The 13614-nt window shown below is 38.4% G+C and overlaps 1 protein-coding gene and 1 long non-coding RNA gene across 2 annotated transcripts in view; one reads left to right on the forward strand and one right to left on the reverse strand.

Moving 5' to 3' along the window:
- The window catches only part of wscd2 (WSC domain containing 2), a 75870-nt gene that overhangs the window by 23854 nt on the left and 38402 nt on the right, over positions 1-13614 (forward strand). Inside the window, exon 2 of the mRNA XM_017452066.3 lies at positions 12492-13086. Within this exon, the coding sequence (XP_017307555.1) occupies positions 12774-13086 (313 nt within the window). The 5' untranslated portion in view covers positions 12492-12773. The remainder of the gene's footprint in view (positions 1-12491; positions 13087-13614) is intronic.
- LOC124626148 (uncharacterized) overlaps positions 1-13614 on the reverse strand; it is a 46241-nt gene that overhangs the window by 18835 nt on the left and 13792 nt on the right. Inside the window, exon 2 of the long non-coding RNA XR_006980798.2 lies at positions 11573-11663. This is a non-coding gene — a long non-coding RNA (uncharacterized LOC124626148). The remainder of the gene's footprint in view (positions 1-11572; positions 11664-13614) is intronic.

Raw genomic sequence — 13614 nt, forward strand, 5'->3', positions numbered from 1 at the left:
GGCTGGGAAATCCAGTGTCCTATTGTGGAACCTTGTTCACTTAGCTCTCGGACACTGACATCATAGCCACATATTCAGATATGGATTAGCGGATTATGGTCTTTCTTAGCTTTTTTTTTTTTTTTTAACTTACCTCTCTGTCCTCTCTTTACCTACATTTCAGTTTCTTTCTCTCTGGATTTAATAAAGGAATGGGCACTTGATGGACTGTGGAGTAATATACAGATTACAATGGGATGCTCTTGGCTGATCCGTTTGCTTAGCTTTCAGAGTCATTGAATTTGGCTAAACTCGAATAACTTTTGACTGCTGTGTGGGTGGAGGGTTTGATTTTGTTGGTTCTTCATTTAAAAGTCTTAGGTGATGGTTTTGTTGTCTTTGTGATTTGTATTAATTGCATAGGTTCCAATATATGTGGTTTAGTCATAGTTTTTTTTTTTTTTAAACCTCTTGCTATGGTGAAACACTTTTTTGTTTTTTTACAGTTAAAGCAAACGAGCATTGACCTATGAATTCACAAGCCTCAAGCCACAAGTGTGGGTTTCTTAGCACAACCCCAAGCAAGGTCCCCTTCCCTTAAAAGGCTAGACAGTTAAGGGGAGAAGCAAGGGTTATTTCTGCTTTTTAGTCTAAATGTACAGGAAGGTGCGTGTTTGTCAATAACACTGGTTAAACTGTCAAAGAAAAACTGCACGCCAATTCCACATCATAAATAAGATGATACGAGTCAGAAAAAAAGCTTGCTCACAGAAGTGCTTAAAATAACATTTGAAAAAAGAAGCCAGGGCTTTCTTTTTCTTTCAAAGTTTTGTATTTTTAACCACAGCTATGGTTCAATGATCACTGGGGTCGTTTGTCAGAGTATTTGTTTGGCTTATTTGGTTATAAATAAGGTTAAAACAGTCACACAGATTTTAAGCCATCAGAATTCGAGGAAAACCAACCCCAGTTAAAATCCCCCACTAAAATGGATCTCATTAAAACTAAGCTTGGATACTTGCTGACTTAGAGAGGATAAGGTCTCACTACATGCCATGCAGAAGTGGTAGTCTATAGCAACCAACAACTGTCAGTGAGCTTTCATTGCTGAGCTCACTATTCAAAGTTAAAAATTCAGAGTGCTCACTGATTGATACTGAGGTTAGGAGGGTGAAGTGGAAATCATTTATTTTAGGCAAATGGCGATGCCACCTCCCTTTCAGTCACAGAGGTAAGACTTTGTAACCCTTAATTGCAACATCGTTAAAATACATTTGCTAAGCCACAACAGTAACATCAGGATCACAAGTTGGTGCCCACAAAGTTGGTTTATGTAAATTCTTATGAATTTTCTACCATGAGACCATGTTAACTCTAGAAGCTACACCATTTTTCATGTAGCAATTTCATCTCAGTTCATCTCCTCGCTGCCAAGTCTCTGCGCACTGTTGACGTTCTGGCAGATAATCATCTGGCTTCCAGCCTGGAGTCATTTTGCTGCTAATTTCAGGACTGTCATTCTGTTCTGCCAAATATAATTAAAGCATGAGTTAAATGCACGCCTAAAGAAAAAGTGCGCATTTTCTATCAGTATACATCTGCAGAGCCACCGGAGCACAGATGAGATGATTGAGTTATACAACTTTCATGTAGTATTACAGCTTACATTTCATTCAATCGACAAATGCCTTCACTGTGCCTGGCAACTTATCAGTCAGTGAGTCCGGTCCAAGATTAGAGCTGAGCACTGCTGGTTCTAAAACGCTGAAGTGCTATGATATTATTGGCTGCTTGTATAAATGCCCATCTGCTCACGCTGCTGTCCATTATTTAAATGTAGTTTTGTTTGAGCTGGCTATCCATCACCCGTAAAAGCTTCCTGTCATTTTGGCTTACCCATACAAATTTCATTTAGGATGCTGGCCATTTTTGTTTAAGCTGTAGCAGCAGAGAGCAAGAAGGCCACTAGATCATATCGGTAATAGACACTGACACAAAGCAGAAAAATGGAGCTTTAGATTTCTAATGAGCAAGCCAGAGGTGACAGTGGCAAGTGAAAACGCCCTGAGAAGACAAAGAAACTTTGAGAGGAACCAGACGCATAAAAGGAGCCCATGCTCTTCTTGGTGACATTGGATAATGTGATTATAAATCATTACAGTATACAGATGTAGAAGAGTAAAGACAAACACCGCTAAGTGTGTAGAAAGGATGATCATATTGTGAACAATGGGGTGATGTGCTAGAACCTGCGGAGATTGAAAACAAAGAGTGCAGCTGCATTCTGGATCAGTTGCAGAGGTGTGATTGCACACAGGGGAAGACCTGCCAGGAGTGAGTTGCCATAGTTCAATCTTGAGATGACAAGAGACTGAGCAAGCATCTGAGTGGCCTCTGAGGGAAGTGTCTGGATTCTCCTGTAGAGTAGTGGTGGCTCAGTGCTAAGGGCTTTGAGATTTGAGCCATATTTGAGCTCCAAAATGCTCTCTGGGTGACATATCATGGCTGTGCACTGACCCCAGCGTTTAAATGATTTGGGGGTATGTGAGGAATTTTTTTCACTGTACTTGTACAGTATATGTATAAAGGCTGTCTTTCTTGAAAGAAGACCACATGGCCAAGTCCGGTTAGCAACATGAGCAGAGAATAATAAGGTGTTGTCCAGAACTCCACCAAGGTTTTGTGCATTGTCAGGTCGACGATGATGACACATCTCAAGGGATACACAGCAACTCAGCTGACATGAAGCACATCCACAACATAAAAATGAGAAATGCCACTGTGAAGAATTTAGGGAGGCCAAGCATTAAAATATTACAGCTCCATCTGACCCTCCTGTAATTTAAACACTGGATCTTTTTTTTTGTCTTAAATTTGCGAGCATGCTTAAAGAATGTATTACATTATAGAAAAATACCGCACAGATTTGTTCGGTATGTAGATGGAGAGGGAAACGATTTTAATGCAGTTAGTGTATTATAGGATGTTCAGGAAAGTAAAGTGGTGTGGAACAGATTTGATCAGGAAAAGTAGGCTATGAGCTAAATTCACTGGCAGCAAAGACACACACTCATGCGCGCACACACACACGCACACATGGTTAGAAGCTGCTGGGGCAGTGAAATCTAATGTAAACATCACTGTGCTTGGAGTTTATTTGATTTAATCTGATATGATAGCTGTGCTGCTGAATAGACTCTGGAAACAGTAGAACGATCTGCAGAGTGAGAGAAATGCGGAGAAAGAGAAATAGGGGAGAGAGAAAGAGAGAGAGAGAGATGTGTGCCAAAATCGATATCTTTATAGAAAAGAAGTGGTCTAGCACATAATTGGTTTAATTTAATGAAATATCGCATCATACTACACCAATGAGTCAGAAATTAAAATATTGTTTTACTGAAGAGCAACACAGTGTTGAAATCAACATCAGGAGCACATCGTTTAGAAAGGACAAATTGTTAGGAATGTACATGTATTTACTTCTCAGCGGTCAAACTTTAACCGCAGAGTCTCATAATGTCACAATATGATTATTGTATTTACAATTTGGAAGCAGCTGGCTTGATGCTAACATTTGGTACTTAATGTTTCAAAACGGTACAAATATTCTCTTTTTCAGTTTTCTTTTTTACTATTAAAATTATTATACAGATGCCATTTATTTTCTCTTTTTCAGTGTCAATATCCTTTATAAATATATTTAAAATATAAAAACTATTTTATTATACGTTTGTTTCTTAACAAAAAAACGCGTTTTTCAATGCACCAGCACTGTACTGCTGGCTGCCTGGTACCATGTGATGCATATAATGTGCATTGTAGGAATACTGTTGAGAATCATGATATGATAGTTTTCTCATATCACCCACCCCTACTTCATGTCCCTCAAACAAACAAACAAACAAACAAATGCATACATGTAAAGATAAATAGCTACCAGTGTAATTATGTCGTATGTATTACCAGTGTTTTTATGTCTGCTCTCTCATTTGTCTGTCTATATGACATCAGAAGTGGCATTTATCGTATTTTAAATTTCGGATATATTTTCCCTCCTGAGTGTCAACAGTTTTGTTGTTTTTTTAATAAAAACGTTTAGCAGTAGGAACTGTAGGAACGATATATCGATGCTGTCTTGATACTTTGACCAAGCAAGACATGTTCATAAATGACTTTCCATGTAGTAATGATATCTAGTTTCAGGCCAAAGGTCAATCACTTTTTTTCTGTTTATTATAATATTAAAATAATAATCATACATTTTTAAAAGTGTTTATACCAAGAAATGTCCATTTATTGTTATACATACCGTATATTGTGGAGGTTTGAAAGTGACAAATGTAAAGTACAGACTTTGACAGTTGTAAAGTGGTGTACGATTTTAAAGCGTGTTTGGCTGTTCGAAAAATCCTCAAATGACACAAGCTGAAAATTCTGCCTACCCAGCATATTTCTCCAGCCCTAATGTCATCAAAAACATGAAAAAAAAAAGAGGAAGATGACCTTTCAAGGAGGAGGAAGATGCTTTCCTATGTCCTGCTCTCAAGTGTAGCAAACTTTGAGTGTGGAAGTGTAAGGTTTTGGCTACACTAAGATAAGGCGCATGGGTGGTCGGATTAATTGAATCCATGTGTCGTCGCAGGAAACCATGGGCGGATAAGGTCCCCTGTGGTAAGGCACTGATAGCTGAAGGGAAACCTGAAATTAGTTGAGGCAAAACGAAACCACCCCTTCCTAGATTTCTCACATTCTGAACAAGTTTGTTCTATTCATATCCTTATTAATATCCAATTATTTTATTGTTCTTTGTAGTCTCACAGCTCGGCTGTTTGTGTACTTTTTGTTCTGGACCCAAGACCAAGAGATTGAATTGTAAGTTTCTTCAAGTGTGAGAAAGCATAAGCGCTATCCGCCCTCTTCTGATGATGATCTTCTGATGACAAGATCTCACCAATCCCATGATTGGTTAGTGTCGCTGTTGTTGACAGGAAAAAGAGTATACCGTCTCTCCCGCCCAGGCAGCACGGCCGATTTTGCCAATGATTACGAATGACAAAAGAATGTCATACTTTTTATTCATGCATAAGAGTTATATGAGAAACACTTATAAATCCATTTATAGGTATTATAAGAGAGATGAAAAGTCTCTGACTGATCAGCATGTTCCCAAGTGTTGTAATCAATAATTTCATTAATTATCCTTTATTTCCAAATAGATAAGTGTAGACAAACTTGATCTAAGTAAAGAATACCGGACGTATTTGAGGTGGTCTTGCTGTGGTTGTGTCTTTATACACATATGACACATGGCCATTAGCACTAGTTTCCCACAGTACATGTCTGCATGCCCTTTGATAATGAATGTGTGTGAGTGTGTGTGTGTGTGTGTGTGTGTACCGGATGGTTAAGGACAGTAGCTTATAGTGGGCTCCCATGGTACTGCAGCTGCCTGCTTTACAGAATTATTTTGAAATTCTTCAGTCTTTTGCATTTACCTCAAAAGATTGGAACCAAGTCTTTTGCATTCACCTCTCTTGTTCTGACCTGATGTGACACCATTTTTCTTTGACTCACTTCCTTTGTTTTATAAATGCTCACATCCTCAGAACATTGTTTATCAGACCCACTGACCTTCTTTTCCTTTCACTAAGCAACAACAAGATTTCAACATGTTGGTCCTTTAATTCCATTAAAAGGAAAAGGGGGAAAGGTAACAGATCTATTTTTATCTTGGTGGTAGTTAGAATTGCATATGCTGTGCTGAGCATGAACATTGCTGAAAAGCATTTTTTTTTATATGAAAAATACACTTGGAAGATCTGAAAAAGCACAGGATTGCAGTGAAGCACTTTTTTTTTTTTTTTACTATTCACCTGCCTGATTTTATCCTGATGCTCTATTTCTGCTTGGAGCTTTCTGCACTTGTGACTCGTCTTCTGCTGCTGTAGATGGTCCTTCCAAAAATCAGTCAACTCTCACCCTTTCTTCAGTATATCAACTGGATGTGCTAGATTTGTTCCTACAAAACTGCTGCTATTTTTCATAAACACTGCCCTGTGTTCATCCCAGCTCTCTTATTGAATTGAATTGAATGAGGAAATAACTATTAATATAAATACAGTGTGTTGATAATATAATAATAATTAAAAGGATGAACAGTTTTGATCAGAATCATTGCGAGCCACTTTAATTCATCTTACTTTAAGTGTTAACTACTGTAAAGCATGGAAAAACTAGTATGCAGCATGTAATTTAATGTTAAGACAGTTACAAAGTTCATTTACATGGAGTATTTTTAATCATGGATGTAAGAAACGTTGATTACTGAAGGTGTTCGTTACTCGGATTATGTGGTTCCACCTAATCCACTGATCCAGTATATAAATTATAGTTTAGCTGCAGTATATACTACTTCGATAGAAATAGACTTTTCTGTATTTTCAGCTAAAGCAGCAGTCAGAACAAACATGAATAAAATTCACCTGGTGGGAAAAAAAGCCAGTTCACTGAAGGGGAAAGGATGCTTGAAGTGAAAGTGACATGCAGGTGCTTTTGCTTTAAGAGGGCTTTATCTACACTGAATTTTTTTTTAATGAATTTACTTAATTCAAATGTATATAATGGTTCCACTTGCTGTCTCACCCAAGCTCGGGATCAAACCCAGGACCCTGGCGTTGAGAGGCGTCAATGTAGTCATTTCTTCCTACGTTAATCACATTAATACTACATGAATTGATCACACTCACTCTACATAATTCAGTCTAGTAGATTAGATACTTGTTCAATTAAGTTTATTATAAGCAATGAAATCATGTTTTGGCGAGAAACTATACCCCACAACTATACCCCACAACACAAATTTCACTTCGCAACCGTCGGTCTTGTGAGGCAGTAGAAAACAACGGGCTGAATAGGTGGCTCTTTTTTTTTAAAGTCCAGGGTAAAATGTGTGTAGCCATTTAATATTTTTAATAACCTTTTTTTGAGCCATTGAGCTATTTTGTGATGGTAATTGGGCAGCCATGTGATTATCACGTTTGCCTCGCACCTCCGGTGTGATGCCCGCCTCTGCCCTGTGTGCATGGACTTTGCACAGGACATCTCCCTGCGCTTCGGGGGCTTCCTCTGCGTACTCCAGTTTCCTCCCCCAGTCCAAAGACTGTCCAAAGTTGTAGGCTGATTGGCATCTCTAAATTGTCTGTAGTGTGTGAATGTGTGTGTGATAGCTTGGCACCCCTTCTAGGGTGGATAGTGCTTCAGGCTCCCCGCAACCCTGTATAGGATAAGTGGTATGGAAAATGGATGGATGTCAGTAATAAAAGTGTAAAGACCATTTTTTCCAGGTTGAAGTCTTCATACTTATTCTATTCTATTATATTATATACTCGTATGCTTTATTATGTGCAACATCTGGCATCTTTGAAAGTTCATTTCATAAGAATTATAAAGTAAGCTTTTATAATTCTGCCGATTGCAGCCTGTCCATTGACATACGCTCGGGGTTTTGTGGGAGAATTCTGTTCCTTCCTAGCCTGCCTGCTAGGATTTCATTGCTAACAACATTTGCACATCTAGAAGGGTGAATTAAACGGAAAGTAGGAGTTTTATTCATTGAAACACAAATTTTTGTCTTGTGTGTGAATGATCTGGATGTTATCTTTACCAGGTGCTAGCAGTGTTTATTTAGAAACACCTGGCCTGATACTCGTGCTCACCAGGGTGTTCATGATTACTGTACCACCTGTAATGAGACTAACTACCTCACATGCATCATGGAGGCTTGAGATGGAAAAAAAATACACAGCGTTTTTAGACCTCCTAATCCTGCTAGGAAAGAACCCAGCTGTACTGCATATAAAATAGAGCTCACATTGTTGTTTTTTTTCTTTTTACTTTCCTCAACTCTGAATCTAAATGTGGCTCTGTGTGTTATGCACAGTGATGCTTGTATTTGTGCCTAAAGGAGAAGGGAGATGAATGGGAGAGAAAGTTCAAATGACAAATAAGAGCATTTTCCACCCAGAACAAGCCATTTACACAATTCAAAAGAAACAAAAAAAAATAATAAATAAATCTTGTATGAAATTTAATCTGGGCCTGTGTGCATTGCATTTTTTTGTTTCAAAATGAAAATGGGAACACTTTATTTGATTAGTATTTTCTTGGCACACACTAAAACATTATTTTTTTTATATTTAAATTAGAATTTAAATATTCATGAATCCAAATAGATCCAGATAACTTTTTCTTTAAGTTGGCATCACCCCCCCCCACCCCCATTTTATTGAAGCTTAATGAAATTGATCTCAGCATCACAAAATAATGAGAAATCTATCACAAAGTTGGCGTTATATTAAGCGTTCACTTCTGATGTCAATAGCAATATTATACTAATAACATACACTTTCTGTCAAAATGTCTGATTGATTTATGACCCTTTGTTATTTATGACCTTCCACGTTCCCCTGACTGACAGTTCTGTAGGTTGTGTACATTTATGACCTCTGATAACCCTATTGATCTCTATGTGTGTGTGTGTGTGTGTGTGAGAGATAGATAGATGGATGGATAGATGGATGGATGGATGGATGGATAGATGGATGGATAGATTGATGGATAGATGGATGGATAGATGGATGGATAGATGGATGGATAGATGGATGGATAGATGGATGGATAGATGGATGGATAGATGGATGGATAGATGGATGGATAGATGTGTTTTCTGGGTTTGTTGACCAGAATGCTTACGCAGTGTTTTGTGAGTTTAGTGTTAACCCCTACTTTTCACAGTTTTCATTCACACAGTGTATACATTTTGTGGCATAAGTGAATCTTTGTTTCTGAAATGATTTTTATGGTAAGTATTGTTTATTTTGAAGCGTAAAGCATACTTCAGGAGAATATGGTTCTTTGTAAGAGCTGCATCAATACATGCATATGTGCAATAATGTGGGGGAAACAGTTTGTGCATCTATCAGGGATATACTGGAGCTGGTGACTGAATGTAGCAGATGTATTAGAATTGTGGACATTGTGTGTAATTACGTCGTCAAGAAATGAACAGACTGAGGTTTGTGAAATGATTGAAACGTGGTTGATTGACATTCTCGAGAAAAAGTGTATGAAAGTTGTGCAGTCGCGCGATGCCGTGTGATGTTGTTCTCTTTTACTGAAATAAAACCCAAAACACAGTTATTCTCTGTGGAGTCTGAGGTGACGATATGTCCGAAGAATTTAAAAATATTTATTCTATACCTTCTAACCAGGGTTCTTTAGGGGGTAAAAAAAGGTTTTAAATATGGCATTTTAAAAGAATCGTGAGTTTCGTTTAAACTGTAAACTATTTTTTCAGAATGGGTTGCCAGCGACGATATTTACACACTACACAGAACTACTGCTCTAAAATACAAAAGGAGTCGGGGGAGTTTGTCTAGGGCGATTGGCACTCCCATGCCCCCCCCCCCCCCCACGAAATCAGAAATTTACACAACCTACAGAACTCTCAGTCAGGGGAACGTGGAGGGTCATAAATCAATCAGACATTTTGACAGAAAGTGTGTTATTACTAATAGCAATTAAAGAACCTGGGAAAAGATTTTCCTTACATATTAGTTTACCTTGGGAACAGAACACACACTCATATCCACATACTGATTTTATCTTCATGTCTAATTTGGAACAGTTTTTTCAGTGCATCTCACTGCCTTTAATGCCTACATTATACTATGTATGCCACGTAATTGTGCAACTTGTGACAGGTTTTAGTTTTGCTTTAGACTATGGTGCCAATATATATTCTGATTGTTTGGGAGTTTTGCACTGAAAAAGACACACTATCAGTATCATATAAATATATATACAAATAAAACTGATTTCACTCTTCCCACGTTTTTAATTTTTTCCCCCTACATTCTTTTGAATGTCTGTGGAATAAAATAAACTATTACATGCCACGAGTGTATCTTATACCATCATTTACACATCTGAATGGCCATGGAATAAGAAACAAAGCGATAACATGAAATATAAAAATGATCTTATATGGCCATGGGCATTGTTTCGACAGCACCTCATGTTAGCATGTTCGCTGAGAGAAGGCTAAAGGTTGAGAGGCCAGAATTTGTCCGCTAGTTGCTGTAAGTGTTTTAGAATCGACCATCTGGTGTGTGGGAAGGCGGGAAGTACAGAGAGGGGTTAAAGCGATGAAAATATGTGCACACATGATGACAGACCATAAACACAGCGAAACTAAAGCCGAAACCTGGACGTTTCCTCTAATTTATATGCTTTTTTAATGTCCGAAAATAGGACTCATGGTCACCCTATTTATACGAAATATCACACACACACACACATATAAATATTGTTACACAATTCTTTCTTTGTAAATCACCTGCACTAATTGTTCACTACCACTAAGCTGGTAAAAGAGAGAGAGAAAGAGAGAGAGAGAGAGAGAGATAATTGAGAGGATTTGGTTATGGAAAATTCCTGTGTCCTTGTAGCAGTGGAGTCTGATTAAGTAGTTTAAGCACACTCTCTAAGAGCCTCTCTGTGCATGTGTGTGTGTGTGTGTGTGTGTGTGTGTGTGTGTGTGTGTGTGTGTATGTGTGTGTATGACCTCCACACACACTGCAGCCTTTGAGAGAAGGAGAGTATGAAGGATAAACTCTCTCCTTCTCCTCTCAAAATGTTCCATCCAGATTGGAAAAAAAATAGTCAACAAAAGACAGACACGTCTAAGTGTGTGAAATATATCGGCATCGACTCAAGTGCATTCATTGTAGACTTTTAAAAAAAGGGGCGGCTGTGGTTCAGGTGGTAGAGCGGGTTGTCCCCTAATCGTAGGGTTGGCGGTTCGATTCCCAGCCCACATGACTCCACATACCGAAGTGTCCTTGAGCAAGACACTGAACCCCAAGTTGCTCCCGATGGCAAGTTAGCACCTTGCATGGCAGCTCTGCTACTGTTGGTGTGTGAGTGTGTGTGTGGATGGGTGAATGAGAATCAGTGTAAAGCACTTTGGATAAAAGCGCTATATAAGTGCAGACCATTTACCATACAAAGAAAGCTGGCTGTTTAACGGCCTTTAGTGCAGTAAATTGTACTTTTCATAAATGGCTACCGAGTCCTCTAAACAAATGCTTTTAATAAAAGGGCTTTTTTTTTGGTGTTGAAACAGTTTTCTAGTTTCTAAGCATAACATAGATCAGTGAACATACTTAAGGATAATCCGAAACGGACGGATCGTATTTAACAAAAAGCTAAGGAAGTGAACCATCTTCAGAGATCTCATTACACAGCTTGTGAAGCTGATGAGATCTTTTAATTAACAAACGGCTATGTGATTAAGTGAAATAGAATGAGTCCCCCTCCCTTAGGGTTAGACCACTTCCTTTCTCTCTCTCCTTTTACAAGTAATAATGTATAACACACTGAGGCGCTGTATATAATCAAGTCCATGTTATGGTTAATTATTATTAAGTTGTATCTACAATTACACAAGGAAAGTTCCGTATTCAGTCCAAGGTCGAGTTATGCGGATGATTTAAGTTGATTTTCCGCTTTCCATTGAGAGTATGCTAGTCACCTGCATGTAGTTCACACCTCCAAGGTTGCCAGATTTCTTGAGTTGAAGCAAGATGGTGTGTAGGCCACCTCCTCTCAACACAGGCGCTTGCCTTTATGGGAAAAAAAATAAATAAATCAGGGATAGAAAATGTGGACTTGTGTAGAAAACAAGAAGCATACATTTTTCCCTTTGCTGATTTAAAATTAATCAAGCTAATACGTTAATATATAATTAAGGTAGCAGACTGTATTTTTCCTAAAATATTTTTATTTTTTGTCACTGGAGCGATATCATCAAGGGAACATGTTTTGTACTGTTAAAATGTATAGTTTACCTGGAATCATTTACAAATTATTTAAGGTACAGGAAAAGTTCGTACTGTATGTTTAGTCCTAAGACTTTATACATGTGTGACTTGTGAATATGGCCCTGTGATGTGATATGATATGATGATCAACACCTGAATAAAACATACATACATACAATAATTTAGAAGTTAGGTTAATCAACAGGATTATCAGAAGATAATTATCATGCAAAGGAGGCTGCTATCACAGCCTCTTTCACATGGACAGTGCAGCTTTGAGTATTCCGAGTATTTCACCAGAAAATGATTACATGCAGCTGGTTAGTGCGGTCATCTGGGACACAACAGTCATGCGGTTTGTTCTAGATTTGTGTCTGAAAAATGTGGTCATTTGCTTAAAGTTTCACATTGCCCTAAAAGTCTGAAAGAAGACTTGAAAGAAATCTGGGCTTTTCTTTCACCCTTTAGATTACTAGGAGAAAATCAGATATCTCTCTGTGAAAAGGAATCTGAATTAGCTGCCTTTGGCAAAGTGACTGAACAAATGCACTCCAGAGCACTTGACTGTGCTTACTTACTCTCTCTCTTTTTTTTATTCTTCTGTCTGTTTTTTTTTCTCTCTCTTTTTAGTCTGACTGAGGCTTGATTGACAGCTGGCTTGGTGGGAAAGAGACCTTGAGAGAAAGATAGCGTCAGGGAAAGCGCTATCGCCTTTCGTCTCATCTTTCACAACATGGCTTCCACACACACCCACACAATGACTGGAGTTGCCTTTTTGTTCTTCAGCGATGGCCAGTTTAAAGCCTTCAGTGTCCTCTTGTAGCAGCATCAGTTCTTGGAGCTGTGGAAGAAACCATTCAAGAGGCTATTTTTAGAGAAAGAACGGCTCGTAGAACTTTTTCATGTCTGTTCATGAGCCCAGAGGCCATGGCACGGCCCTTGCTGAAGATCCAGCGCTATTTCCGCCGCAAGCCTGTGCGCTTCTTCTCCTTCATCCTCCTCTACCTCACAGCCGGCAGTCTCGTCTTCCTCCACTCGGGCTTCTCGGCAGATTCGGGTTCCGGTGGTGGACACGGCCCACTAGCGTCAGTTATGGGGCGCATGGCTACGTCCGCCGAGGGCTTGGGCAACGTCAGGAGGGCATTTAAGGACACGCAAACCACACGAAGGTTCGGGCTCACCTGGACGAAAGCAAGAATCAACAAAGAACCCGAGGAGGGCAGAGGTAGAGTCCATTTTATCACCAGTACACCAATACATCAACACATTTCATTACCAATACATCAATATCACCATTGACCCAAGGGTATTCTCTTGATCTGTAATCTATTTAGATTTAATATCAATACAACTGTAACATCAGTTTTAAAATACACAATATATCTTAATATTTTTTGGTAATGAACACCTAAAGTACTTTACCATGTTTTGGGTTCTATCAGATGTCAGCTGTGTATGTACAACTGTAAATATAAATAAGAGATTCGCTTCCCTGAAATACCATTTTAACGCTTTAATTTCACTTTGTTACAGTGACATCATAATAACCTGAAATCTCTGAATTTCAATAAATAAATAAATAAATAAATTCAATAATTCAAGAAAGTGAGCCAAGTCGTCAAGTTTAAGGTTAAGAAACTCAAACTTAGTAATTTTTTTTTTAATTACCCTATACAGAACTTTCTGTGATTTTTAAGATATTGTATCACATTCGACCCTCAATTAGATACGCAATAATACTTTTGTAATTCAT

Source organism: Ictalurus punctatus, chromosome 22 (genome assembly GCF_001660625.3).
Source record: "Ictalurus punctatus breed USDA103 chromosome 22, Coco_2.0, whole genome shotgun sequence".
In the NCBI taxonomy this organism is placed as follows: Eukaryota; Metazoa; Chordata; class Actinopteri; order Siluriformes; family Ictaluridae; genus Ictalurus; species Ictalurus punctatus.